This window comes from Trichophyton benhamiae (assembly GCF_000151125.1).
Source record: "Trichophyton benhamiae CBS 112371 chromosome Unknown contig01293.0, whole genome shotgun sequence".
NCBI classification, from domain to species: Eukaryota; Fungi; Ascomycota; class Eurotiomycetes; order Onygenales; family Arthrodermataceae; genus Trichophyton; species Trichophyton benhamiae.
The window spans coordinates 1419793-1446657 of record NW_003315113.1 but is presented as its reverse complement, the minus strand read 5'-3'; the positions used below and the strand labels follow the sequence as shown (position 1 = coordinate 1446657).

The 26865-nt window shown below is 49.1% G+C and overlaps 11 protein-coding genes across 11 annotated transcripts; 5 read left to right on the top strand and 6 right to left on the bottom strand.

Annotated features, from left to right (window-relative positions):
* Positions 1 to 3997: 3997 nt before the first annotated feature.
* On the top strand, positions 3998 to 5041 carry ARB_04479 (uncharacterized protein; the record flags this gene model as incomplete). The annotated part of the gene is made up of 3 exons (XM_003017551.1): positions 3998 to 4613; positions 4653 to 4786; positions 4847 to 5041. 3 exons carry the CDS (start codon positions 3998 to 4000, stop codon positions 5039 to 5041), a joined length of 945 nt encoding a protein of 314 aa, XP_003017597.1.
* Positions 5042 to 6143: 1102 nt separating this feature from the next.
* Positions 6144 to 7399, bottom strand: ARB_04478 (uncharacterized protein; the record flags this gene model as incomplete). The annotated part of the gene is made up of 2 exons (XM_003017550.1): positions 6144 to 6809; positions 6866 to 7399. 2 exons carry the CDS (start codon positions 7397 to 7399, stop codon positions 6144 to 6146), a joined length of 1200 nt encoding a protein of 399 aa, XP_003017596.1.
* An 824-nt stretch (positions 7400 to 8223) lies between these two features.
* ARB_04477 (uncharacterized protein) lies at positions 8224 to 9125 on the top strand (the record flags this gene model as incomplete). Its single annotated transcript, XM_003017549.1, has 2 exons — positions 8224 to 8749; positions 8911 to 9125. 2 exons carry the CDS (start codon positions 8224 to 8226, stop codon positions 9123 to 9125), a joined length of 741 nt encoding a protein of 246 aa, XP_003017595.1.
* Positions 9126 to 9782: 657 nt separating this feature from the next.
* Positions 9783 to 11044, top strand: ARB_04476 (aldehyde reductase, putative; the record flags this gene model as incomplete). The annotated part of the gene is made up of 4 exons (XM_003017548.1): positions 9783 to 10020; positions 10212 to 10383; positions 10448 to 10814; positions 10877 to 11044. The coding sequence occupies 4 exons, from the start codon at positions 9783 to 9785 to the stop codon at positions 11042 to 11044; spliced, it is 945 nt and encodes a 314-aa protein (XP_003017594.1).
* A 784-nt stretch (positions 11045 to 11828) lies between these two features.
* On the top strand, positions 11829 to 13515 carry ARB_04475 (uncharacterized protein; the record flags this gene model as incomplete). Its single annotated transcript, XM_003017547.1, has 3 exons — positions 11829 to 11866; positions 11925 to 12475; positions 12563 to 13515. 3 exons carry the CDS (start codon positions 11829 to 11831, stop codon positions 13513 to 13515), a joined length of 1542 nt encoding a protein of 513 aa, XP_003017593.1.
* A 962-nt stretch (positions 13516 to 14477) lies between these two features.
* On the bottom strand, positions 14478 to 14726 carry ARB_04474 (uncharacterized protein; the record flags this gene model as incomplete). Its single annotated transcript, XM_003017546.1, has 1 exon — positions 14478 to 14726. One exon carries the CDS (start codon positions 14724 to 14726, stop codon positions 14478 to 14480), a length of 249 nt encoding a protein of 82 aa, XP_003017592.1.
* A 1231-nt stretch (positions 14727 to 15957) lies between these two features.
* ARB_04473 (uncharacterized protein) lies at positions 15958 to 18195 on the bottom strand (the record flags this gene model as incomplete). Its single annotated transcript, XM_003017545.1, has 2 exons — positions 15958 to 17777; positions 17820 to 18195. 2 exons carry the CDS (start codon positions 18193 to 18195, stop codon positions 15958 to 15960), a joined length of 2196 nt encoding a protein of 731 aa, XP_003017591.1.
* Positions 18196 to 19653: 1458 nt separating this feature from the next.
* Positions 19654 to 21678, bottom strand: ARB_04472 (uncharacterized protein; the record flags this gene model as incomplete). The annotated part of the gene is made up of 3 exons (XM_003017544.1): positions 19654 to 21107; positions 21203 to 21416; positions 21520 to 21678. 3 exons carry the CDS (start codon positions 21676 to 21678, stop codon positions 19654 to 19656), a joined length of 1827 nt encoding a protein of 608 aa, XP_003017590.1.
* Positions 21679 to 22781: 1103 nt separating this feature from the next.
* ARB_04471 (uncharacterized protein) lies at positions 22782 to 23024 on the top strand (the record flags this gene model as incomplete). The annotated part of the gene is made up of 1 exon (XM_003017543.1): positions 22782 to 23024. One exon carries the CDS (start codon positions 22782 to 22784, stop codon positions 23022 to 23024), a length of 243 nt encoding a protein of 80 aa, XP_003017589.1.
* A 306-nt stretch (positions 23025 to 23330) lies between these two features.
* On the bottom strand, positions 23331 to 23888 carry ARB_04470 (uncharacterized protein; the record flags this gene model as incomplete). The annotated part of the gene is made up of 1 exon (XM_003017542.1): positions 23331 to 23888. The coding sequence occupies one exon, from the start codon at positions 23886 to 23888 to the stop codon at positions 23331 to 23333; it is 558 nt and encodes a 185-aa protein (XP_003017588.1).
* A 1092-nt stretch (positions 23889 to 24980) lies between these two features.
* Positions 24981 to 26767, bottom strand: ARB_04469 (uncharacterized protein; the record flags this gene model as incomplete). The annotated part of the gene is made up of 4 exons (XM_003017541.1): positions 24981 to 25856; positions 25932 to 26195; positions 26261 to 26710; positions 26762 to 26767. 4 exons carry the CDS (start codon positions 26765 to 26767, stop codon positions 24981 to 24983), a joined length of 1596 nt encoding a protein of 531 aa, XP_003017587.1.
* Positions 26768 to 26865: the final 98 nt, after the last annotated feature.

Genomic DNA, 26865 nt, shown 5'->3' with positions numbered 1-26865 from the left:
CATCTCGCATCTCCTCCCGCCGGCGTCATGTCGATCACGTGATATCGCGTTGCCGGCGGACCCCCCCCCCCTCTTCCCCTTTTCCCCCTGGACGCTCTTCCACTCAGCTTCGCCCGTTAAGCGCCAGCCCCCTATATCGCGAACCTCACCGGCCAGCCCTCTCGCGGCCACTCAGCGACTCCCTCGCCGCCCCATACCTCGCTGGCTAGCCTCTTGTGTGCCTCTTATGCCCATGCTGTGAACCAGTCGGGTTGTGCACGACGATCATCCTTCCGTGGCTGGCCGGATGCTCCCCTCCCCGCGAGTGGGCTTGGATGGAGCAGCTAGCTAGTTAGCGAGGTGAGTGCCTCTGCCTGTGCCTGTGCCTGTGCCTGTGCGTGTACCTGTGCCAGCGTATGTGTCCTTCGTGTGTCCGTGACTGTATGTGTAGGACCTGATTTTCGTTATTGATGTCCTGATCGAAGGTAGCTAACGGCCCCCTTCATGCATAACCAGTTAGCCAATGGAGCCATCTGTTTCTCCTGGTTGCTGGATGGTTTGATCAGCTTGCTCTTATCGTCCTTGCTAAGGACTCGCAGCTGACGAGTCGAGCTGGCTGGCGGAGCTCTCTGTAACCACAGCTAGTTATCCCGCAGCTTCCTCGGCTGGTTCTCTGCTGGGCCATTATTCTCCTTGTCTCGTACTCTGTATGGACATGGACATGCCCAGAGCCTCCTCAGGGAACGGACGGACGGCCCATCTCGAGCTTTGGCGGAGCCCATCAGGAACTGAAACTTGAGTGCTAGTTATCAACCCCCACAAACCATTTGCTGTATCCATGCACACAAGACAACATCCACACGCTATCTATCTCTTGTCTCTCGATGGTCTCTCCTCCTCCCCTGGCAGTCTGCTCCGTCTTCTCCATCTTCTTCCCCCATAATCGTTCATCTACCGTTCATCTTACTCTTACACTATTATTGGTCCTTCTCTGGTCTCTCCCCTGGCCCCTTCGTCGACCGTTTCTCTCCACTGCCGCCAAGCTTCTCGGTACAACCACCCTGGCTGTCGTTCAAAGGCTCGCCAATCTCCTTGGACAGAAAAGTGACCCCCTAACGTATGACGGCTGCCTCTCTCCCCCCTCCATTAGCCTCATCGTCATCCCACCATTTACGTAGTACTACGTACGTATGGAGTAACACGTACATAGCGTTCATCGCCATGTATACGTGGTCTAACCTAAGGCTCCCTTTCTTAGTGCGAGTCACCAATAGCCGCATCCTGGTTGGGAAATAAGCCCGGCGGCTAGCCACGAAAACGGCCACGCGGAGGTTCATTGAAAAGAGAACGGCCCCCCCAAAAAGGGTTTCCTTGACCAATAAGGCCCATAGAGGCATGGCAGATCCCCTATCATGCTGTCCGGATCATTTTGGATCATCAATTCCGCCCTTGCTAGAGACTAGGCAACCACAGACTGTATACTACGGATGCTAACCCTATACACCCTCCGCACCCAACATCCGTGGAGAAACAGTGAGAGACAGAAGGTTGTTGAATAGTTAATAGGTTAGTTATTATCCGCGCTAGTTCCTTCGAAGCCCTCTCTCCACCTGCAAAATGATCCTCTCTCGCATATACGCCATCTCCATCTCTTTCATATCGAACGCTTTTCGATGCTGTGGGTACAAATCTCCTCCAGCGGCCTTTTTTACTTCTTGTTCCGGAAGTCTTACTGACTCGGTGAAAAAGTAAAACCCATGAGGGGAAAAGGAAAGAGGTTTTTTTTTTTTTTTTTTTTTCGCTTCTCTCTTCTTCTCTTTTCTTTTTTTCATGCTTTACTTTTACGTGAATTGAAGAAGATCAGTAAATATATACGTTCGGTCCGTACACATTCCGTATTGGACTTGCAAAGGCCCCCAAGGCTCCTCAAAGTGGAGTGGCACAGCTTCGGAACAATATCGACGACCCTTTCGTTTTGTACGAACCCCGAACTAGACGTGCATATCCCAGGTGGATGCATGCTCGATCAACTAGTTACTACGTACAGCTAGAGAGAACCCGGCAAAAAAGAGACAGGAACTGAGGAAGCAGGAAAAGGGAGAGCAGACACGCCATCCCTTGAGCAGCTCTGTACAGAGCCACCGGCTCATTCACCCCATCCCATGGGGATACTGCCCTACGCCGCAGGGTTTGCCCCTTTTCACCTACCGATTCTGACTGGGCGTTATTAATATATGTGGCCCCCTGCACAGAAAGGGCATATGCCGGTAATATGTCTGCGGAGCATCACGGCTCGTCTATATCGGCCATGGCCATAGCCATCATTAACATTATTGTTCGCCGCTGCTCATCCCTTGAGATGCTCGCTTTAGTGGGATAATACATACAACACAGTTCGGATAGAAGGGCAGCAAAACTTAAAAACACAAAAGACGGTTTGCCTTTCTATGGTTTCTTTTTGCGTACAGGGGCCAGCTATGATTCGGTTCCATCCGCCTGGGACGAGTGGCTTGAGCGGTGATAGGATGGATGTCGATACTCCCTGTCAGTCGCCTGCCTCAACGATCGAGGTTGCTTTGCCCTGTCTGCTTTCTCTTCCTCACGGGCCTGACTTGACAAGCCTTGCCGGCCGGAAATCGCTGCTGCGAGGCCAGGGGAAGAGGGAATTTTTTCCCCTTTCCTTTTTTCTTCTTTCCTTTCTTTTTTTCTCTGCTCCCACTCTCTCTGTCTTGCTCTCTTAACGAGTTCCTTTAACCTTCTTGCGCTAAAAAAAAATGTCCCCTTCGCTGAGTCGGATGTTACTAAGGTCCTCTTGAGCAACATCCCTCCCCCCCCGGTTGTCTTTATTCCCGCGTTAGTGTCTTTTGGCTGGAATATCATTTCTGGGGAGAGGGGGAGGAAGAGGATGAGGCGTTGCTCTCCGCATCGACATCAACAACCACGGTCTGCCTCAAACCGTTACGGACGGTAATAATCAGGCCGCTCATGGCCTCTGCCTGGGTTTTAGGCGCAGCTCAGAGGTACTTACCTCCCCCTGCCAGTTGCCTAAAATCGCATCCCAGACTCTTGAGGCCGAATGGGGGCCATCTTGATTCTACCTCCCTCTATGGATCAAACCCACCCCCTTGAAGATGGCCAAAAGCCGGCGCTTAGATGCAGCCTTTTTAATTTTCATTCTTCTTCCTTCCCTACCTTCTTTTTTTTTTTTTTTTTTTTCATTTTTTTTTATTTTTTCATAACGGATCTACCATGTCGCCCTTCTCTGGCTGAAGTGGCACAGTCATATCAGCATGTGGACCTTTAATTTTCTATTCTCTTGTTCCCGCTCTGGAGAAGCAGTAAGTATATGAGAAAGAGATATTTGAAAAAAAGAAGAAGAAGAAAAGGACGATGACCTCAGATTATTATTTTGAAAATCTTGGATGCGGGAGCGTTCGTTGCATCGTCTGTGCTCCTGATTTGCCTATATTTCTGGCCCGCTAGAGTTGGCTCCCCGTTACTCGTTGACTGAACAAGCTATATGCCTCTGTTGTCCACAGTTCTTCAGAAGACGGCAACATTTATATAGCTACCCAGACTCCCACGTTGGACTCGGACAATACTCTTTCAACTTCAAGCTCAACTGCCTATCACAAGGTGCCTCATTACTTACTCTCCTGCCCCTTACATCTTATTTACACATCTTAATCGGAAACCTATCTCTTCTATATTTCAATACCTCCTCTAGTGCAGAGATCACCAGTCAGACTCTGCCTTATACGACTTCCTCAGTGCCCGCTGATAGCGCCCCTCATGTCAGCCGACCATATTACTAGCTCCTGGGAAGAATCACCTTTTCAAGGCCAAATGTCTAATATACTTGAAAACCAGGAATGGGTTACTCCCGGCACGGTACGGACGCGGGCGACTCCTATCGCTCACTCATTACAGTGCCGCTCTTTCAATACTGACTCACTGCTACTAGACATACACACCGAGTTCCCATCCATATGTGTCAAACTCACACGCAAACCAACCCATGCTCACCCCAATCAGCCTCTCAGACAGTGTCCTTCTTGATCCCCGACATAGTCCATGCCCTCAGCCGCATCAAGATCCACGATACCCTCCCATGGGAGCTAGTGGAATGCAACATGGACTGGGAATCACTGGAACATCTGCGCTGAACTACGTGCAGCCTGGCATACCTTCATATGATCCATTTCATAGACCTATGATGGGCAACGTAACAGAGCATGAGTCGACTGACTATGAAAGGGAAAGAGGACATATGAGAGCGTCTAGAGCGCCATCACACACTCCAGCGCATACACCTGTCCTTATGAGACCTACTCCAGTCTCCATTGCCCCTAATCCAGTGGGACTCCGGCAGTTAGAACAGGAGAGACAAATCTGTCAGGAAGAACAGCCTCAGCGCAACCCTAAGCGACGCCGACGCACTCGCAGAAGATCGACTCAGTTGGAAGAAGAAACAGATTATGCTATAAATCTTAGGAACGATGGACTTCCGTGGAAGGAGGTCGTTTCTCAAGTAAACTATCGTTACAATTCTAACTATACCGCCTCCCGTCTTCAAATGCGAATAACACGTCGATGGCAACGTGCGATGAAAGGGTGGTCTGAGGATGATGTGAGTACGTGCACCTGTTTCCCATTGACACATTGATATCTAGTACCTATTCCAACTCCTCTTGTCCCCTCTCCCTCGTCACAAACAGCAGGTGGACTAATATTCTCTCAGATTCGAGCCCTTCAGAATGCTCATTCGTACTGGGAGACTGAAAAATTCGAGATCATCTCACAGAAGGTCTGTGATAGAATGGATTATCGCAGAGAAGCTAAGTTGTCTAACTGGCTATCTTTATAGGTACAAGATTTTGGCGCTACAAAGAGGTGGACTCCTTCTCAATGTGAGCAAAAATGGGAATTACTTCAAACGCATAGTCGGGCTCTAGAGACCAGTCCCAGAGATGTGGAAGAGCACGAATCAGGCGAAGAACAAGAAGCTGAGGCCGAAGACGATGACGAAGAAATTTACTCGAAGCGTTCTCGAACCCAGTAACTAATATCCTTCTCATCAACGGGCTATCCTTTCAGACGGCGTTCATGAAAGAGTCTTACAATCGTCAACTCACACAACCTGCACATCCATACCTATTTTTCAACCCCCCCATCTTTTTTATATGGCTTTATACAGGCCTTCCATCATTCTTGATACCCCGGCATATCTTTGAACTCAGAATTTTTCTTTATTTTTTCTCCCTTATTCACTATCATTGGCGGGCGGCACACACCTATCTACATAAATACGGAGTATACTCTTGATATTACGGGCTAATGACTTGGGTATATCGGTTAATACTTATTTTCACTGTCCCCTTTGTTATTTCTATGTTTATCTGGTCTCTGGTCTCTTGGTTTACGTTTTGGGAAAGATTGTTCTATGTCTATGTATCATTTTATATTCCTCGGGCATGCATTTACATTTTTCCTATGTGTATACAGGTACGTTGAGAAAATATCGGTGGAGTGTTCGAAGATAAACTCTGATGTCAGGGTTCTCCCACTCGAAACCTACCAATGAATATGTTCACAAGTGTCCGCTTTTAATTTATGCTCCAAGCCCCTATTCTCCTAGGAAAATCTTCTTCCCCTTAAATTCCTTTATAATCTGCCTCTTATCCCTGCAAGTATCCAACGTTATGTCCCTGCCTGGAATGTCGATGATTACCTAGCGATGAATGCCTTTTGGATGGTTTGGCCATCCCTTATAAACACGGCTGTTGCCTTTTCCGTAACGAAATGCTCCATTATCCTTCCTGATAATGTACGACTAAACATTTAAGGAAATACTCCTCGTGCCTCGCCTCTAATGTCAGGGGAGTGTCGGTTGCTTATAAAGATTTAAGTGGTCAAGGGGCACGGATTAATTGCATCTCAATGCTGCAGCTCTTGCTTGAGGGAAATTACAGGGACTACCCTGCATTGTCATAGAACATATCACGCAGCGAACGAAAAACCCAACAGCTGGGGCCGGGAATGAAATATGGCCAGGGAAGCTCGGAGGCTTATCGTGTTTACTATCTTCCAATGCCCAGCTTGGGAGTATATCGTTGGGATGTATTCCGGGTAGTTACGTTACCTGATATGTGTTTCCCATTATCTCAATCATCTTCATCGTGCTCTTCATCATGGTCTTCAATAGGAAATGTAAGAATCGCCGCAACACCCCCAAGCCCATCTAACCTCCTTCCGCTTTCATGGTCAGAGCTCAAAACGCGAACTTCTCCACCCTCTACGTCCCGTACTCGGTCTACTAGGGACACCCACCGCTGCCTCTCACGCACATTTGGGGCTCTGAATAATCTATTGGAAATCAACAAAACACCTCCTCCTCTTCCTACTGCTCCCTGATCAACTGCCGATTCCACCTCGCTAGGGCCGTAGGTAGCCTTGTTCGTGTCTTTCCGCAGGTGGGTGTAAAATGTATCCATCAGTGCTGTCTCACGGGCGTATTTTGTATTAGATAACCTTGTTTGAACGGCAGGGGACTGCAGGACTTCATTAAGGGAATGAATGTGTCCTGATGACGAATGCACAACAATCAGGCTTTGTAGAAGAGGCTTTAAAGATGACGTGGTCGTGTTGGCAACTGATTGCACATGTTTTTGGAATCCGGCTGCAGTAAACCCTGGAGATGCGAGAAGGATAGGTTTTGCAGATGTGTCACTCCCTGAGGCTGGGGTAACAAGGGAAGAGCCTGTGGCGCTGTTGAATTCAATGAGCCGCAGAAGATTATCCAAGGTGAGCTGATAGAATTTTGATAAAGCCTATGTTGTAGTGTTAATAATGTATGAAAGAATTGGGTATTATATCTTATCCTTACTTTGTCATAATCACTACCCCCTTGCCTCTTCCTTGGGATGGTAAGCTCAACTTTCTGCTTGAGCACGGTTTGGAACTGCCCAATGAAACAAATATTGGCAAGGCCTTCCTGCATAACCACGGCTACAGCTTCTGCTCTTCTCTTTCCCCCTTCATCAACGGCATCTTTTAACATCTCAATTGCCACACTATCCCATCCACCGGCAGATGTTCCAGGTCCATCACCTGGAAGAGATGAGCCTTCTACCTCCTTTTCCAGGGTAAAATTTCTCTGCAGCTCCAAATCAAGGGTATGGTGCTGACCAATTTTCGTGTATGGCGTTTCCACGACGATCTGGCCAGATACGTGGAGCTGGGAACTCTGGATGTCAAAATCAAGGCTCTTCACACGTATTTGTAAATTCATATGCACCCTGGATGAGGCAGTTGTGCCTGTGGCTGAGGTAGTGGTGACACGGCGTATTGCACTAGCCTTTAGGAGGTCATTGGGTCGTATTAGGTTGTATGCATGCCACTGGACGGCGAGGAAGAACATAGGTAAGGTAGAATTAGCAAGTGGTTTTCACTATCCATGACTATGCATTGCCTCTCTCAAATAGATCACAAGAGTTGGTAAAAAGGGAGAAGATAAATGAATGCAGAAAAAACAGAGGGAAAATTATTATCCCCGTACCATATCTTCTGGCTCTTCAGGATAAAGCGTGACTGAGCCTGAGCCATTACGCTCAATGTTCTGCTTAATGAGGCGCATTTTTACCCTCAAGGAAGCGCCAGTATTCAATAAAATAGATAAATAAATGCAGGCTGCTGGAGCGTTGAGAGTGCTTTGGCTTCGGTGCCAAACAACGTTTTATACGATGCACCGGGAGAAGCAGCACGCCACTATGTGGAGGATAAAACAGCTCGTTCCAGAGCTGGGTAACGGTATTTCTTCCTAGGGTATTAAATAGCTATATTTGACTGCGATATGGCAGTTCGACGGATCTGTTCCGTAACTGTGCGATCAGCGGGGCTCTGACATGTATATAAGTGAATAATCCGCCTACAGATCCTGATAAAATGAATAACCAAAAGGAGAACAGAGCGTATCAAGAGATATTCAGGCAGTAAATAAATGGATCTGGTTTCGGGATGAATATATCCTCCTACTATTGCTTTTCATCGACATACCACTTTGTTCGAGTATTGAATGTCAAACCCTTTTTATATCTGACGTTGGAGAGAAACAAGGTTTTCTTAGTCATCACCCATAACTAACGGGTTACGTAGTTGAGTCCAGCGAGTTAGCGAAAGAACAAACTCTTCAACAACCTCCCTCGCAGCTCCGACTAATAGGCCGGCTTCTTCGTAGCCATCACGATGTGGGAACCTGTTTCTATCCCTTTCCAAAGCGATTCTTTGTCTCTGCCTCTGCCTCTGCCCACCATAGATGAGATCCGGACTTGCCCCAACATCTTATGGGAATGCTACTCCTCTAAAGTTGTAGCAGTGAATGATGCGGTTGTTGTCAAATTTGGTAGGATGGTAGACGCTAGCGAGGGCCAGGCGTTGATTTACCTGGAACGATATGCTCCAGAGATTCCAGCTCCTCGATTGTACGCGATGTTCAAGAGCTCTAGCGAGATTTTCTTAATAATGCAGCGGGCACCTGGGATACAGCTTGATAAAATCTGGCCATCATTAACCGAGTCTGAAAAAATTGATATCTCAATCAAACTCCGTCAAGTATTTGATGATATGCAGCAAGTCAAGTGCCCATGGCCTGATTTCTTTGGAGACTTGGGTGGTGGCGGCGTACAAGACCACCTATTCTACAGCCCAGATACCGCCAACCGATACCTGGGACCTTTCTACGGTGAAGCTGCTTTTATTGCCGGCTTTATTGGTAACCATAGAGCGGTGATCAGATGTAGCGATCGACCAGACTTCAAGGTCCGTTTCTATGAACTTACCTCCCGCGTGCCCTCCAAGGACACCGACCTACATTAACGCATGGAGATGTTCAACGGAAGAATATTTTGGTTGCGGAAAATCCAAACCGCATAGATGACCAAAGTGGTCGATCCTTCGATATTATACTCGTGGACTGGGCAAATGCAGGTTGGTACCCAGGTTACTGGGAGTTCTTTCGTGCCGCATCCCCAATGGGATTTGAATACGGTGAAGATGACTGGTTCTGGCGAGCACAAGAGTTTCTACAGGTGTGGCCTGCTGAATTGGCTTTAATGAGAATGATCGACAAAGACAATCGGGGTTATTAAGCTGTATTTCCTGATATTTGACGGAAGCTTGCTGCCTTCCTCTAGCCTCGCATCTTACACATGACTACCTACCGGCTACCAAGTGCCTGGTGACTGGCCCGCCCTTGGCCTTACGCATATGTACATGGCTGCGAAAGGCTTTCAGCAATACTTCCAGCTCTTTGTACTCAGTAGAGCACCGGGAGTACATCGTCCAACACCTAACGCCACAAAAAGCGATTATGTGAAGTTTTAGCATAGGCAGACCGATCGCTCGAAGCATGTGGTAACTTATCTCGCAGGTGGTTAACTACTTACCTTGGAGCCCAAACACAGCAGCAAAAGGAGCCTGTGACGTCATAGCTTAGATTTATGGTTCCCGCCAGACAAGTAGGTAAACATAACCAACATACCAGGTTACAAACATCAAGTGACTGGTTATTTAGTTGTACAGGAGAAGGGAATCAGATATGTAGGTACCGGCTTCCCCCACCTCTGATCGGGGAATATCCTTAACGCCATCTTATCCCTGCATGTCAAGCCGCCCTTTAATGTTACTAACGTAGCAGATTCGCCAGCGCTTTCGCTAGGTATTGGCTGGTTGAATCAAGGAATACCAAGCACCAAAGGGGCGTTAAGTACCTCGGATAGTGTTTTGCCGGCTGCCACCATATATAAATGGCCACTAACCTTGTCCGTCTGTCCATGGTGATGTCTATTTCATCCACTCCATCGTTTGTGGGAATATTGAGTCAAAACGCAAGAAAAGTAGCAACCATGGCAGCAAGATCAAACATTCAGTCCACCAAGAAGATGAACTCGGGATATGAGATCCCAGTCGTCGGATTTGGCGTAAGTGGCCAACTTCCGTCTCGCACTGTGTGGTTACTAACAACATTGAATAGGTGTACCAAACGTAAGGTTATTCGGTTTAATTCTCATTAGTTTCAATACTGACAATAACAAGACCCCCGGATATCACCGAAAAATGTGTTCTAAAGGCTCTAGAGACGGGCTACAGGCACGTATGTTACGAATCACATCTCCTCGTGAACCAATGCGTCGCTGCGATGTTGACCTTTATTGTTCCGCGATAGATTGATTCAGCAAAAGCCTATCACAATGAAGCTGAATGCGGTGAAGCTATCCGAAAATCGGGACTGAAGCGCTCAGAGGTGTTCTTTACGACTAAAGTCCCATGGAGATCGCTCGGTTATGAACCTACTAGGGAAGCTATTGAATCCAGCCTAAAGGAGGCCAAGGTGGACTACTTTGATCTGTAAGCAGTAATATTCTCAATAACATCCTTCGTCGTATAGAAATTTGACTTACGCGGAATCTAGGGTCCTTCTTCACGCACCGTATGGTGGTAAAGAGAAGCGTGAAGGTTCTTGGAAGGCTTTGGTAGAAGCTCAAAAGGAAGGGAAAGTCCGCTCTATTGGAGTTTCCAATTATGGAGTCCACCACCTGGATGAGCTGGAGGAGTACAACAAAGCCATTGGGGGTAAAATTGATGTGGGCCAGTATGAGTTGCATCCGTGGCTCACTCGTTCTGATATTGTTGAATGGCTTCAGAAGCGCAACATTGTCATCGAAGCGTACAGTCCACTCGTACAGGCAAAGAAGATGGATGATCCAAAACTCCAGGAAATTGCAAAGAAGCATAACAAAAGTCCTGCTCAGGTTCTAGTTAGATGGAGTTTACAAAAAGTAAGGATCCATTACTTACCGTTCTCGTGGGCTCATAGTAACTGAAAATTGAATTGATATAGGGTTTTGTTCCTCTGCCGAAGTCAGCAACGGAGAAGCGCATTCTGGAAAACTCCGATATCTTCGACTTTGAGCTATCTCAAGATGACATGAGAGCTCTCCATACCGATGAATACCATCATGTCTGCTGGGACCCAACCACCCACAAAGATGGTGACAATATCCCATAAAGGCTTTTCATTGGGGGATTGATCACTCTAGGCTGAGAAGCTTGATCGGTCCAGCCCAATACCTGCTGCTTAAATGATGTATATATCGGGACCTTTCTATATACCCATATCCATGGAACTGCAGAGGCTTACCACTCTATATCAAAATAATAGTCATATGGCTTATTCATTGCCCCCCCTTCACTATTCAAAGGGCATTCCACTTTTGATATATTATAGGAGATGCTATAAGGAGCAATACTTCCAAGAGGACAAGGCTGCCAGTGTCCTAGGTAGAAAAAGGAGTTATCCAGCAATTTTATGCTCCTCACAGGGAAAACGCGCTAAAGGGGTCTGTTAACCAAGAAAGTACGCTAACCCCTATTGGTATCAAAGCTGTCCTGTCCTCGCACAAATATATAAAAGACCCATCTCTCCTCCTTTCTTCTTGAAAACAAATACTCCATAACAAGATTACATTGGTGAACTTCAGCTCTAGCTATTTGGCTCCTCTAGAGTACAATATTCATTCATAGTCAATACCCTTGGTCTGCTTCCCCTGCTTCTTGTTTACCCATTGTCCTTCTAGCAGGAGTAAATAGTTAAGGTCGCGTTCGCGTCTGATACTGATAGACACTCTCCTTAGGTGAAATCCTTCTAAATAGGGCCTTTTTGCTTTTACCTTGCTATTTCGCGATTAGAAACGCGACTTTGATATATCAAAGGCCTTTCTAGTCATATCTTTGATATCAGATACCCAGAAGACAAGGCGTGAAAAGGAGAGTGTAGGAAGCAACCTAAAAATATGCCTTCTGATACTCAGTTACCTCCTAAGGGTCCAAAGTATGTGCTTCCCGCTTTATTAACAGATAGTAGGAGTCTTACTGACTTTAGAACACAGCAAACCAAACCAGCTGCCTACTCCAAGGGGTGAGAAGCGTAATGCTGATGGAACAATCAAGGAACAGCCTGGCCAGGTGCCTCACTTGGGCCTGGCTGCTGGAGATACCCCTTTGCCATCAGATACCCTCGCACTTGCTCCTGAAGGCCAAGATAGAGACATGAGTGAGTTTTCAGGGGGGTATGACACTGAAGGAGAGCTTGGTGCGGATGAGATGGAAGAAGATGAGGAAGAAGATGAAGAGGATGAATCTGAGCGCGATGACGAAGATAAACAACAAGATACCGAAGGTAAAAAGAAGGGAAAGAGACCAGACCGCGACTTTGGTCCGGGCAATGGCAACGGCAACGGAAATAGCAATGGCAACGGTAACGGCCATGGAAATGGTGGGGATGCTGGAGATGATGGCTACGAGGGTGATTCTGATGACAGTGGAGCGTCTACTGACTGCAACTTTGATGATGATGAATCCGATGGAGCTCCCGTCTTTGAGCCAAATAATGACGGAGAAGTCCCCAGTCTAGACAGTGTTGACCCTAGGACCTTTGGTGGTAAGTTGTTCGATATCCCCAATGAACAAGCCAGGGGTCAGAGCCTAGAAATGCTGGTATATTGTGCTTAACTTACTCTTACTACAGAGATCGTTTTTGATACCATTGAGAGCCATATGCAGAGCCGAGTTTGGGTTCCAGATGAGGAATCTATTGCAATGATTGAGAACGAGACTGAAGGGAATAGTCTCTTCCAAAACAACGCCTTTCAACTTCCAGGAGAAGGTAGTAGTTCGTCCGAAAGCGTGCACTACTATGACCTTGATGATCTTTATTATGCAGAATCAGTTGAAGAGACCAGCGATGAGAGCAATGAAGATAGAGAAGGCAATGGGTCTGATAATGAATCTGAAGCTCAAATTGAGGAAGCTAGAAACGAGGATGGTGACGAGGCAACAACATCTTCCGTTTCTACTGATGATACCCACGCTGATGACAACAACAATGATGATATGGAGTACAACGATGATACCCCATACCCACACCCCATTGCTACGGAGGACATGAATACCTGGTACACTGATCCGATTCTTGCCAATGTTATCGGTCATGAAGCTTTCAACAGACTCTTCCCTGGGCGTAATACCACCAGCTCCCAGCAGAATACAGCCAGCAGAACCAGAATCTGGGAAGATGAACCAGAGGATACACCAGAGGATTTGCCAGAACAGCCAACGTCTCCTATTATCATTGACGACCTTGACACCCCCAGCACCAGTCCCGGGCCTGAAGAGGAAAATAAGGAGAACAAATACCCCGAAAGTGATACCCCAGAAATGGAGAGCGAGGTTGAGAATGGTATCCTGGAAGAAGCCGCTCCAGGTCCATCTTCCTCCAGTAACCCTCAGCCGTGGGTGAACCGCTATAGTCCAGTGGAGCCCAGAGAACGCCAGCCAATGTTCTTCGGAGCTGACCTTCGGCCAGTTCCATCTTTAGCCGGAAGAGTCCCAGTACTTAACGTCAATCCAAATGGCCCAAGAACTCAAGTCCATGAATGGTTCGGGGGAGTTGGCGCGAACATCCAAGATGTGCCAGAATAAAGGAGCGCTAACTACTGATACAACCACGCGATGACTGTTCCCACCATCTCTATGTGCTAAAGATATTCTCACGATATCTTACTTTCTTCTTCTTTAGTTACTCCTCTCACACCATCTTGTCAGAAGTACTTTACGTGCCTACCTTTGTTGTCTATCTGATCTTATGTTTCTGTTCTATTCTGTTACCTCCTGTTTTTATTTTCTTTCTTTCTTTTCTTCTCTTTTCTTTTAATTTCTTTTCTGATTTTGGCCTAACAAGCCATACATGTAAGGGTTGATATTGGCGGTTGGCCTGCCTTAGGGCAAGGGGAAGCTGGTGGTCTTGTGCCAAAGGATTAGGAGGTCCCTGTTAGTGTACTTTTGAGCCTGTCCTTTGTGCTTCCTTATGTTTAGTCTGTTCCTATTGTCCTGTAGTTAAGGGTGTTGATTCCTGAAAAGAAGATTAAGGGTAAAGAACCTGTGAGATTAATACCAAAGGCAATTCATATGTTTTTAGGAGATTTTTTATTCTTTATTAAATTCAAGGTAGATATGTTCAAGGCCGTGATGGATGGTCATAGATAGAGAGCACATATGAATAATAAGGCCAGAAGCTCGATTTGAAGGTGGATATAGAAAGTCGGAAGTAGGTGACGTTTTGGCCATCATATCAACATGTCATCGATGGGACTGCTGCAAATGTCGAGTTTGAGTGTCGAATCAAGGGGGGAAAAGATTTCACGGGCCTTCTATCCATGGCATAATCTCTCCCTTCCACTCAAGAACTCGCTAGCTGCATGACATGAATAAAAGAAGAGAAAAGTAGAAAATTTATTTTACCAAACCGTGATATCGTCTTTTGTTTGAGGGAAACATTAAGAATTTTGGCCTTCTGTCATTTTCCTATTCTGTCTTCCGGCCCTCTTCTCCCTCTACTTCAATCGTCTCACAGCACACAAACTATCCCCCACATGAGAATACTTTTACTCGTCATCCTCGTCCTCTTCTATGGTCGTCCTGGCAATGCGGTCCAAATCTCTCTGGCCGCTCTGGGTGATTCTGCGACCGCCCTTCTCCTCATCTTGTTCAAGGACACCGATCTTCTCAAGAGACTGCATGATTTTTCGGTCAACGGATCCGGAGGCATCGACGTGGTGGGATGGAGCGGAGCCGCGGTTCTTGCGACCACCGTGGACCTTGCGTAGGCTGCCGACACCGACGGTCTTGCGCATGTAGATATGTCGGGCAACAGCGGCAGCACGGACGTAGTACCTATTATATAAGATGGAGTAAGTACTGGGAAGACATAGGTTTCTGCGCAAGATATAAAGTATATTTGGCGTGGTTCACGGTGGCATTGGGGTGTTATGAGAGTAGATCGTACCAGTCAATGGATTGGGGAGGGAGTTCCTTGGAGTTCGAGGTCTTGACGGTATCAACCCAACCTAGTAAATACTGTTAACATGCTTTCAACAAGATAACAGTCATTTGAGATGTCGAACCTGGGATTGGGAGCTTTCCCTGTCTCTTCAAGAAAGCAGAGTATGCCTCGACGAACTTTTGAGCCTGTATAGAAAGTAAAGAGACATTGTTAGTTATATTTCAGGCAGTGTATGCAAGAAACCAGCTCCCTCCATTGTCTGCTGCGCAAGTATGGTCCTCCACGGGCTGGACAAGTCTGCTGAATTCTCCTAGAACATCCGTCTTCCTTTATTGTCGTAAAGCGCTCGATCCCACAGCTTATCTCCATGCCACAGGGTGAACCGGCCAAAATATGTAGATCCATCCACATCCGCTGCTCTCATAGCAGCTTGGTTATTGCATTTCGGCGACCGGACGCTCCTCGCATGCTCATGAATCATCACCGTAGGGGTTGAAGTAAACCATCCACCCGAGAAAGACCATCTATCCCACGCAGCAGACAACCAGAGCCACCTATGGACTTTTGTATTGGCGAACTTACATCGACATCGCGAACGGTAATGCCACCCATGATTGCGACCTTGGAACCGGCGGGACAAACTATGTCGTTGACGAAGGGAGAGGGACTCGGTGTCTTTAAGGGCGAGAGCGTGAGGTTGTCGTTGTCGTCGTCGCGCACACACGGGGCGGTTCTTCAATATCTTCAGATTTCGATGTCGTGAAATTTCCACAGTCGCTTTTCGCTTTGGTGTGCGCCAAGACTCGGCCCTGTGTGGAAAGAGAAAAAAGTGGGTTCGCTTAGAAAGTCACGTGTAAATCACGTGTTACGCATTTGACGACGACGACGGCGATGGCGACGGTGACGGCGATGGCGACGGCGATAGTACTTAGTGGTGAAGATGAAAGACACCGACGACGCTAATTATGGCACGAAGCGATGTGGAATTGAATTCTATAGACTAATTATATATATTATAAGACCATAAAGAGTTACGCGATGCCTGGTTGGCGCCGCTACAGCAGAGATACCTAACTAGTTACCTAGTAGTCTCTCCTTGCTGCAACACGGGAGTGCTGCTGAGAATTTCGACGCGTATGATCGAGCAGATGGTAACGCGCATGCAAGGCGTCTATAAAGTGTTCATGGCGTATCCCTGGCGGACGGACCCTCTCAAACTCCTCGAGAGCCTGTGAGATCAGATACGCCTCCTCCTCGATCAACCACGAAACGATGAAGAAGCCTGTTCGGTTAAAGCCATAATGGCAATGGACAGCGATCTTGGGAAGACTAGCTGGCCCGCTTATCGGCCTGAATTTCATTACCATCTCCTCCCTCAACTTCCTGACTATCTTCATGAATTCTCGGACCTCGTCTGTAGACGGTGGGATCTTCGAGACGGTAGGGAGTTTGAAATATTTGATGCCACCCAACTCTAGCTGTGTGGGGTCGTATACCGGGCTCTCATGGCTGATATCAATAACAGCGTATATCTTGCCACCCCAGTCCTTGATGAATGCCTCTGGAGAGTGGTGGGTGTCTACCCCACGCAACGTCTTCATGGCAACAAAGGTATGCCCTAAGGGCTCCGATACGGGAGTCACAGCCTGCCATTTGGCGAGATTCTTCACATCCCATTTTCCAGACGTACTTAGATGTTGCAGCTGCCACCCAGCGGATAGACGAAGATCGATGTTGGCTGCTACAAAAGATTGGATAAGGCCTGACAATGTCCGGTAGGTGTTCAGGTCAAACAGCAAGGAGTGAGAGGCTGGTGCTGGAAACACGTAGGCGTCCAGGACCTGAGTTCCATCTGGATTAGCAAGCCAGGTTGCACCCTCATGATGGATTCGCCGGTCAATTGCTGTTTCGGGCACCTGCACGAAATTATGGAGCAGTATTCCAGTGGGCAGGTCGTTACTCATCGCTCTGGCACTCGCTTCACCACCATCATCACCAGCAGCCGGTCTAGCTAGTATAAAGTAACGCAGCAGCGTTGCAACCTCCTTCGGCTTTGTGACCCCGTCTGATTCTCCTGCAACAAAGAAGAGGGGTATATGTATTGATTCCCACGTATCCATCCCAGGAATGCCACTGATTGGCTGACCGAGCTTACCGTATCTTGGAAGAGAGCCCCATGCCATCCGCCTCCATACTGGGGTGCGGCTCAGTAGATTATAACGATATTGGAGATCAAGGGTTTCCGGGGCAGCTGGGTGACTGACAAGTCTTCGGACGCTTGGACTATCACGTCCTCCAATACGGTCCCACCAGCGCCACACGTTAAATATGAAGTCGGGGAGGTATAGAATTCTTTTGAACAGATTCACCGACTCCTTGGAAGGAGGCTCGGAAACGGGGCAAATGGCAACTATCCCAGCTATGTGCTTTTTCACTTCAACCATGGATTCAGATTCAGAAGATGCCATAAGGGCCGCGATGGAACAGCCCATGCTATGTGCAACGATAATAACATCTTGGTTGCGAGAAGCGTCTCTGTGCTTTTCAATTGCATTGGCCACGAGCTCGGTCAGGGCTTCAATGGAGTAGGCCGACCATTTCCGTGGAGCAAACGTCGACAAACCGCAGCCAGGGAGATCGATGCCAAAACACGGGCCCACAGTTATCATGCTGTGCAATAGATGGTTAAATTGGGCTAAACAGCCCCCTAGCCCGTGGATAAATACCAGCAAGGGGAGGACCTTGGGTTTCGTGGGGAACTTCTCTGTATGAGGATGGGGGTAGTAGAATGTGCGGATTTTGGGATAAGTGCACACTGAAGTGGTATATGAATGGTAAGAGGAGTGCTTCTTCAGTATCCCAGGGTCTGAAAATGCTATATCACCTAGGATGTTCAGCAACGCTGTATAATGCAAGTCAGTTGTCTAAAGGGATGTTAACGTACCATTATCATCTTGGCGTTGAAATGAAGCCCTTCTTAAGAGTGATGTAGCGTAAGCCCATGCTGCATCATCCCGTTCCCGTGGTTTTCGGGGGCGTACGGATATGGTCCTCGAGTTAAGGATGCGCCGTCCATCAGGGCCATAATTCAGGAGCCTCCACGAAACGATTCCACCGCCGATAAGAAGCAGGGCGATGGTAGCGGACATCTGGTAGTAGCCGCCGAAGCCCACATAACGGCCTAGGTCCACCCGGTCCTTCAAGTCTAGGATGTAGTGCATCAGCCGCGATGCCTGGTTGTAGCATGACTCCCGGATGCTCTCCAACAGGGAGTCACTGGCGGAGAGCCCGACAGTCGGCACCTGAAACCTGGCTGCCATGGCCGTAACTCCGGCGCTGCTTCAGTGATATTTGGGGTATTTTCAAAGTAATTATGCCAGTGGCTGGAGGAAATGTCGGCTATAAAATGGCTGTATTGAGGATGGTAGATACTTCCAGCCGCCCCAGGCCGACTTTTGGTTGCTCGTTAACCAGTCAACGCAACGCAGTCAACGCAAGCCAAGCCAGCGAGTCACCACCCTGCTAGAAGGCCGGTATCACTTGACGAGCTTCACAGGCAGGCAGCGGATGACAGGCCATGATCACACCGACGGCAGAGTGGGCGATGTTGACAGGCGGGAGAGAGGGTGAAAGAGCGGGCAGTTATGTAACTTGTGAGTGTGTGTTGAATGATGCAGCGAGGCAGCGCCGTCCAGCCGCCGGTGCCTTCTCCAGCTGTTTATGAAACGAGTAACTAGCTAGCAGGCTGTTAATTACTGGCAGGGCAGGCAACCAAGCTGGCTCATGGGCGCTACTTACGGATGTATCTACCCGCGGATCAGCTCCTTGTCCCTCTGCCTGTGCCACAGGCTCTCACTCTGCGCTGTAACAGGCGGAGCAGGCAGGTAGTTAGCTCGTTACCAGCTGGCCGAGCTGTGCCTAGCCAACTTATCTCGCCAACTAGTTGGCTAGTTAGTTAGTCGAGGCTGATGCGGGTCGGATGTGACCTTTTCCTCTCGACACAATAGCTAATAATAATAACTAGTTAGTTAGTTAATATGGTCAAGCTTGTCTCCCAAGCAAGACATGAAACGGTCGAGGGACGAGGACGAAGAAAAAAATCCGCATCACTTTCAATCTCCACCAGAAACCACGTCATTTTCTCCTCTCTGATTTTTTTCCCTTTCATGTCAGTCTTAATTAATGGCCATGGAACTTGCGGTTTAACTAAATAAGTTACTTGTTTAATGGTATATAAAGCAGTAGTTTGAGCCTGTCGCTTATTTTGTTCAGTGTAATAGATAATCACCACAGGAGGACTCTACACGGATTTCCCACAATGACCTTCGTTGATGATCAATATATCAAACAAAGGGCCATCGAATGAATAATAAAGGGCTGCCTTGCTCTCTGAAGGGCAAAGAAGCTCTGTTGATACCCGCGGATCATCGCTGCTGACCGGCCAAAACGGCTTCTCTGGGAGAATACGATCAACGGCAACCCCTGATTGAGCATGGCATGGACAAGGCTGGCACTCCATGCCACACACACACGTCTTTTCCCTCGTCCAAAGAAAACCTCAGCTGGGGGGAGTTTTTCATCTTTGATCTTATTTTCTATCTCCTTTTATATATCTCTTTTTTGTTGGATGTTTTCTCCCTCCTTTGTGTGTTGCGTCGGTTAGCTAACTACTCACCCCCCCTTTTTTTTGTTCGACGTTCTATGATGATAACTACCTAAAAGGGGACATGCCGGGATGAAGACGATGAAAAGAAAAAGCACTGCCAGCCATGCCTCGATCAAAATAAATCGGTCATCGCACCGTGAGACGCATCTCCAACCAATCGAGAATACTTCGCCAAGACACCCCGAGTGACTCGCGGCTCCGGCGGCGTCCAGTCCTTCAGCCTTGCTGCAATCTCTTCGTCAGAGACGGCCATCGAGAGCTCGTTCGTCTCTGCGTTGATGGTGATGACGTCTCCGTTCTGGACGATGGCCAGGGGACCTCCCACAGCTGCCTCGGGAACGATATGGCCCACGATGAAGCCGTGGCTGGCACCGGAGTACCGTCCATCTGTGATCAGGGCGACGTTGGTCAGTTTGGCGCCCATGAGGGCAGCACTGGCCTTGAGTTGCTCTGGCATGCCGGGACCCCCCTTGGGGCCTTCATACCGGACGATGAGGACCAGGTTCTCTGTCCGTGGGATCTCGCCGCGGGAGAGTGCACAGTTCAGTTCAGATTCACGATCGAACACTCGAGCCTTACCGGTGAATTTGGTGCCTTCTTTCCCTGTGATTTTGGCCACGGCACCCCCCGGAGCGAGGTTCCCTCGCAGGATCTGCAGGTGTCCAGTGGCCTTGATGGGGTTGTCGAGAGGACGGATGATATCCTGTCCCGGTGAGAGGGAAGGGAAAGAGGCGATGTTCTCGGCCAGCGTCTTCCCTGTCACTGTTGGGATGTCTCCGTCTAGCAGGCCGGCAGCCACGAGCAGCTTCTGGACGGACGGGGTGCCTCCGATCTCGTACAGGTCGGCCATATAATACTTCCCGCTGGGCGAGAGGTTGGCGATGAAGGGGACTTTATTGCTGACACGCTGGAAGTCGTCGATGGTCAGTTCCACGCCCGCCGACCTGGCCATGGCGATGAAATGGATCACGCTGTTGGTGCTCCCGCCCAACGCCATCGTCATCACCAACGCATTCTCAAACGATCTCTTGGTGAGCAGGTCCCGAGGCCGGATGTTCTTCTCCATGCATGTCTTGATAGCTTCCGCCGCCTTGACACACTCCCTCATCTTGGCTGGGGCTGTTGCTGGGGTAGACGATGAGCCCGGCAGGGAGAGACCCATGCTCTCGATGGCGGTAGCCATGGTGTTGGCCGTGAACATGCCCGCGCAGGCACCGGCACTGGGACAGGCATGTCTCTCAATATCCTCCATTATCTCGTCTTTGGTCTTACTCTGGTCGCCGCCATCCTCTGGCTGCTTGAGCTGATCGTACGCATAAGCTCCCGCAGCCTCGTAGCACGTCGATATATTGATTGGCTGCCGCAAGACTTTGGAATAGCCAATCTGGATCGTACCACCGTAGATCATCAGCGATGGTCGGTTATGGCGACCCATGGCCATTATGGTTCCCGGCATGTTCTTGTCGCAGCCGGGAATCGCAATGCAGGCATCGTGGTACTGCGCACAGGTGACCGTCTCGATGCTATCGGCTATGATTTCTCTTGACTGCAGGGAAAACCGCATACCTAGACAGTGGCTGACGTTTAGTTCGACATAGGTCCGTGAACAGTTTATTGGAGATGTACATATACATGTATGTACATATCTGATTTGAACGAACCTTCATGGCCCATAGTGATGGCATCAGAGACGCCAATTGTATTGTACTGCCAGCCCAGCATCCCCAGGGAGGTGACGGCCTTCTTGACAGCCTTCCCAAGGTCCAGCAGATGCATGTTGCAGGCATTGCCTTCCCACCATACCGACGCAATGCCTACCTGGGGACTGTTCTTCATGCTCTCTCTATCAGGAACCCCAGCAGCATACAACATGGCCTAGACCCCATTGTTCCAAATGTCAGCTTGGTCCCATGTATGCCTTCTTTCTCTCTCTGCTCCGACGAGGACTATGATGATGACTATAACAATAAATGCGTACCTGAGCTCCGGGAAAGTCATGGTCCTTTGTGATGAAATGCGAATACTTGTTTAGCACCGGCTTGCCCTCCCGAGTCGCATCGTCGTCAACGCAGGGGAACTGGACGTATTTCTCTTCCCGCTTCTCACCACCGACGCCATTAACTTCTGTAGAGCTCATGCTGGGCTTTACAATCGAGTGCAAAAAAGGGCCCGGGCCGTTTTATCTTTCCTCTCTCTCTCTCTCTCTCTCTCTCTCTCTCTCTTTCTTATATAAGGAAAAGAAAAGGGGGACAGGGATGTTAAACTCGAAACGGCCTCTTTATAAGCGGAGGTTGTTAGCTGGCGGCGGGATATACGAAATATATAAGATATATCAGGTATCCAACCGGCTACTCCCTTTTTCTCCTCTCACTTCTCCCGCCGGCCTAAATATATATGTATATATAGATATATATATGTATATCAAGACGCAACAGCAGCAACGGCCGACTGCCAGACAACCAACCAGGGCAAGGAAGATATAATAAAAAATAATCGAGTGCGGTGTTCAGGATAACTAAAGGTCAGAAACGGCCACAGAAGCAAGTTGCGAGCCCTTGCTGCAGTTCTTTTCTTTGCTTTTTATCCTGCGCAAGCTCGCTCGAAAAGAAAGCCCAGCAGGCAAAACAGGCAAACCAACCAAGCCGCCTTCGTGCGCACACAAAAACGGACCCTGTACACACTCTCGTTCTCGCTGTGGCTCTCTTGTCGTTCTCCCGCTTTCTATCTCTCCCGCAACTCAGGTCAATCACACTTCCTTACTCGCTCGCACTCAGTCCCCGGCACACTCACGGGCATGAACTCACTCACACTCACACCGGCTCGACCCTGGTCCCGCAACGACGCCTGAGGGTCGGACAAGTCAGCGAGACACCAGCAAGCGGCCAATTGGCGTGTCTCGACACTGCTGTGGTCTTCCCCCTTTACCTCTCGCTTTATTCAACTTGCTTTTACCTAATATGCTGGCTGTCCGTGGGCAGGGATTATTGGCCTTGCGCTGCTGCTGTGTGCATGCAGTTTAGATTTTAGTCCGTACATATACTTTCGATGAAGAAGCAGACGAGAAGAGATCGCGAGCGAGGGGGCAAAGACCGCAGCGACTCGGAGTTTTCCCGCGTCTCTGTGGCAGTGTAAGGGGGGCTTTCAGTAGCCGTGGCGGGCGGTGGTAGTGCCAGATGTGATCGTACGACCTCTACAGCCTCATCCTTGGTTCCTCCATCTTGTTTCAACTCGCTGTCCCTCATGCTCACTCGCGGTGCTGAGCCTTCGACGTTGAAAAGGTTGCTCGACGAGAGAAAAAAAAAGGCGAGGGCGTTAATTATTGTTGGTTGGTTAACTATTTCTCTCCAGGTCCAATGGATCTTATTGCCATCACATGACCATGCACGACGTCATCTGGGAAAACTAGCAGAAGCAAAGCAAGAAAGGAGGCAGCAGCAGCAACAGCAGAAGAAGAAGAAGAAGAAGAAAAGAGAGGAATATTAAGACTCGGTGCGACTCTGCAGTCCCTGTTTCGCAGAGGCAGAGGGATCGGAGAGAGGACAAAAAGAAAAATAAGGCTTCCTGCAGACCGAGAGCCCTGGCTATATTGGTTATATAGTTACATACATACATACAAGACAGACTGGCGGACAGGCAGGCAAGAGACACAAAGGCAGGCCCCGAAAAAACCAACGCTGAGCGATAGAGATGCCATGCCTGATATAATTATGAATTTATGGTGTCCTTGATCCCCCGTACATGGCATGACACGGCATGGGAGAAGGACGGGGGACGGGAAGGAAAGGAGGCCTAGTAGAGCGTTGCATAGAGTGCAGCAAGCGTTCCCGCCAGGGGGAACAGGGACCTGACAACGTTCAACTCAGCCCAGCCCTTGAGCCAATTCAAGACCTCGACATCTTCCCTGGTCGCCTTGGAGTCGCCGCTGGCCTTGGAGGCAGCCTCCTTTGCCTTGGACACACCGGTCATCGACTCTGCATCCGCCACCTCGGCGCGAGAAAGCAGGCTCTTGTTTGTCGGGCTCATCACCAGCAGTGTGTAGGGGATTATGGACATCACCAGTCCGGAGGCGAGCAGGTACCAGTTCGAGGTCCGCGTGTCGGCAGGGCGGAGAGTCGTTTCGTGACGGAAGACATAGGAGAGATAGGCGTAGGCAGTGCCCGCCCCAATCGCACAGAAGGGCATCGAGCTCTTGCCAATGTTATAGGCATGGCGCCATTGAGTGGCGATGTGTGAGATGGGACTGCCAGGTTTGTGGTTGGAGTCGTAGCTGGCCGGGCCGCTGCCAGATGGAAGAGTGATGGTAGGTATCAGCGCGGTCGAGTAGGTGAGAATCGAGCCTGGGTTCATGTCAGCTATCTATTTTTCTTCTTCTTCTTTTCTTTCCTTTTTTGCCCACCCCGCCTTCCTGCACTCAGCTGATTGTTATAGCATTGGCTATAACTATATGCTGTGCTTTGCCTCTGGTTCTGTTGGATCAGTTCTTACCAGCCATCAGCCCAGATGTCGTGAGCCCGATCACCTGCGCCGTCCGCACACAGTTTGAAACGTCAGGCATGGTTGCAAAAGCCGAGACGAGAATTTAATCCTTGAAGGTAGATCGTTTATGTCGAGTCCTATAGTAGTATAGGTACTTTGGATGTCTTGCAGAACCGTAGGGGGGATCTTTTGCGAAGGAGCAGTAGGCTGAACACCTGGTACCAGCCTTTCACTTATAAACACCCGGCTGGTCGTCGAGCTGCGTCTGAAGCTTTGCTTAATTGGACAAGGGACTCGCCACCTAACCAAGGTTAAAAGCTGGATAGCCTTCGATATGACGTCCCAGGATGACGTTCGGCTCTCGTTCACTGCGGAGGGCGGCTTGTCTAGATCTTGTCCTGCCAGCGGAAAATCTTGCAGCCTGGCCGGCTCAACCCTTGGTTCTTGTAGATCAAATCGTCGTACAGCTGTGAGTCCTTGCCAGAAAGACTTCAGCCCGGGATAAAACCAGCTCCTGATTCGTGGCCGAGGCTGTGCTTCGATGGAGTTGGTGTGCGCCTAGGGCGTCGTCTCTCGGTGTGGGTACTTTCATGGCATGCGAGTTTTGGTAACATTCAAGCCAGCTTCGGAGTCACGGAGAGAGATGCTGGCCGTTGCAGGCCGCGCTGAGACGCCCATTGGACAGATAATTAATAATATATTAGATCTAATATGAGGATGCGGAGCTGCATTTCTTACAAGGGGGTGTTTGTTGTTGGATATATTAGAAACCCCCATAGCTGCCTGCAATACGGAGTACATATAACTAGGTACCTATTTTCGGCGATCCGGGCCAGTATGCGACGAGAAAGGTCTTGACAAAAGCTTGTGGTATCAATATTGCAAAAAAAATAATACAGAGTGTGTATATAGAAAAAGAAGAAGAAAAGAAGGGGGGAAAACGGTCTGAAACAGGCAGATATACTACTTTCTGAAGTCCAGCTCGGTGTGAACGCTAGTGTCATCGGTTTCTTCGACGCCGACAGCCGCCCATGGGCTGGTCTCATTCATTCCGTCATCAATATCAACACGAGCCGCCGAATCACTGTCATCCATGGTGTCTGAGGATTCAATATGGCTGTCGGTCACAGCAAACTCGACGTTCTTCCGAACGGCGGTAGCCGCAGCAGCAGCGGACTGTGGTTGCGGCTGAGACTCTTCCAACACATCTCCATTCCACGGCTTGCACTGCTTCACAAGCTCACCGCACCGGAGACAGGTCCATGCCTCTCCTTCCTCCCCCTCGAGCTTCTGGGCAATGCATGTAAAGCAGTACAAACACTGACATGGCACGGTTTCATAGGGGTTCGTGATATCTGTCTGAGCTGAGCCAATGATACCGCCTGACGCAGCTCCGGGGCCCATAACATCGCTCTCCGAGGTGGTGGTAGGGTTCTGCGCCTGGTAACATATAGGACATGTCCTCTCAGGCAAGAAACCAAGTTCACCCTGGTTCTTCTCCTTGTTCTCATCGCCAGTGGCTCGGAGCGAGGACATGGTCTTTCTCCATGCTCGAGACACCCATCGGCGCCAGCGCCCGATTCCAACAAGGGGCAACAAAAACAAGAGGAACTCTGTAAATGCATGCCAGACGAGCTGTCGGTTAAGATACTCGAAGGATACTTCTCGACTAACCTGCATCGACGGCGGGGTTAAGCGCATGCATAGCAGTCGGTCGACTAGTGTTCTGTATCGGCCGTTAACCAGGAAAATGAGGAAGGATGCAAAGGCGGCAATTGAGTGAGCGGTGGAGAGGAGAGAGGTGAGTTTTGACAGTGCTCGCGTGTTGGAAGATTGTGGCTATCAACAAAAGCGCTGGTCAGCTATGCCTTTACCAATTTTTTGTTGGATGTTGGGATGTAGAACGAAACGCACTTCATCATAGCCTCCCCCTTGGTGGATTATCCAGCTTTCCCATTTGTCCCACGCATAACGTCCACCAACCGTCAGCAGTCCATATAAGGACTTTTGAAGCTTGGTTGGATCTGAATGTACAGGCCCTTTACTTCTGCTATCGGTGTATTTCAAGTTTTGGAGAGCTGCGCCGTACGAGGCATTATGGTCCCATACCGACAGCTTGAAAAGGATCGCACGAAGCACCAGGTCAATCTCATGGTTCCAGTCGTCCCGTATATGGCGCTATAACAACCGACATCAGCCAAAGTCTTATTGTGTCTCTTCTTCTAGTTGAGGATATGCCTTACACCGAAGTATTTCAACCCTTCTCCGACCTGCCCCTTGAGCAAGGTTATAAGCTCTTCATCCAGCAACTCTGCATCGACCTGTCCCACCCGGAATGCCGGTCTAGTCCCTTCTCTGCCTCTAAGGGTATCCCATAGCGCCAGTCCGCGATTAGGCAGGCTGGATAGGGGGTACGGGAGGTTGCTGGCTGCGGCCGGGAGTCGCGATGTTCTGTTTGCGAGCCGATTTCGAGCTTCGAGCTCGCGTTGGCGGCGCCGTTCCAACACACGCTCTTGTGCTGCAGCGAAGTTTGCGGAAGTCATCGCGGGGGCATCTTCGGCCAGGCTATGCCCTTGAACCAGCTCTGAATCTCCTCCGTCAAAAGGTCGGCGTCGTTGTCCGTCCTTTCTCTCGTCTTTCTCCTCGTCAGTCTTTCCTCTCGTCCAGGCTGCTTTCTTTGAGCCGAGGTTCAGCTGTCACGTGATAGTCACTGCCGGGGCCTAGTAAAAGCAGCAAAAAGAGACCAGCATTTTTGCTACCAAATTTTTCTTGTAGATTTCAATAATTGATATATTCTATATTCCGTCCATTATCCCTGAATATATCTTTGTGGTTGTAGTATGGAGAG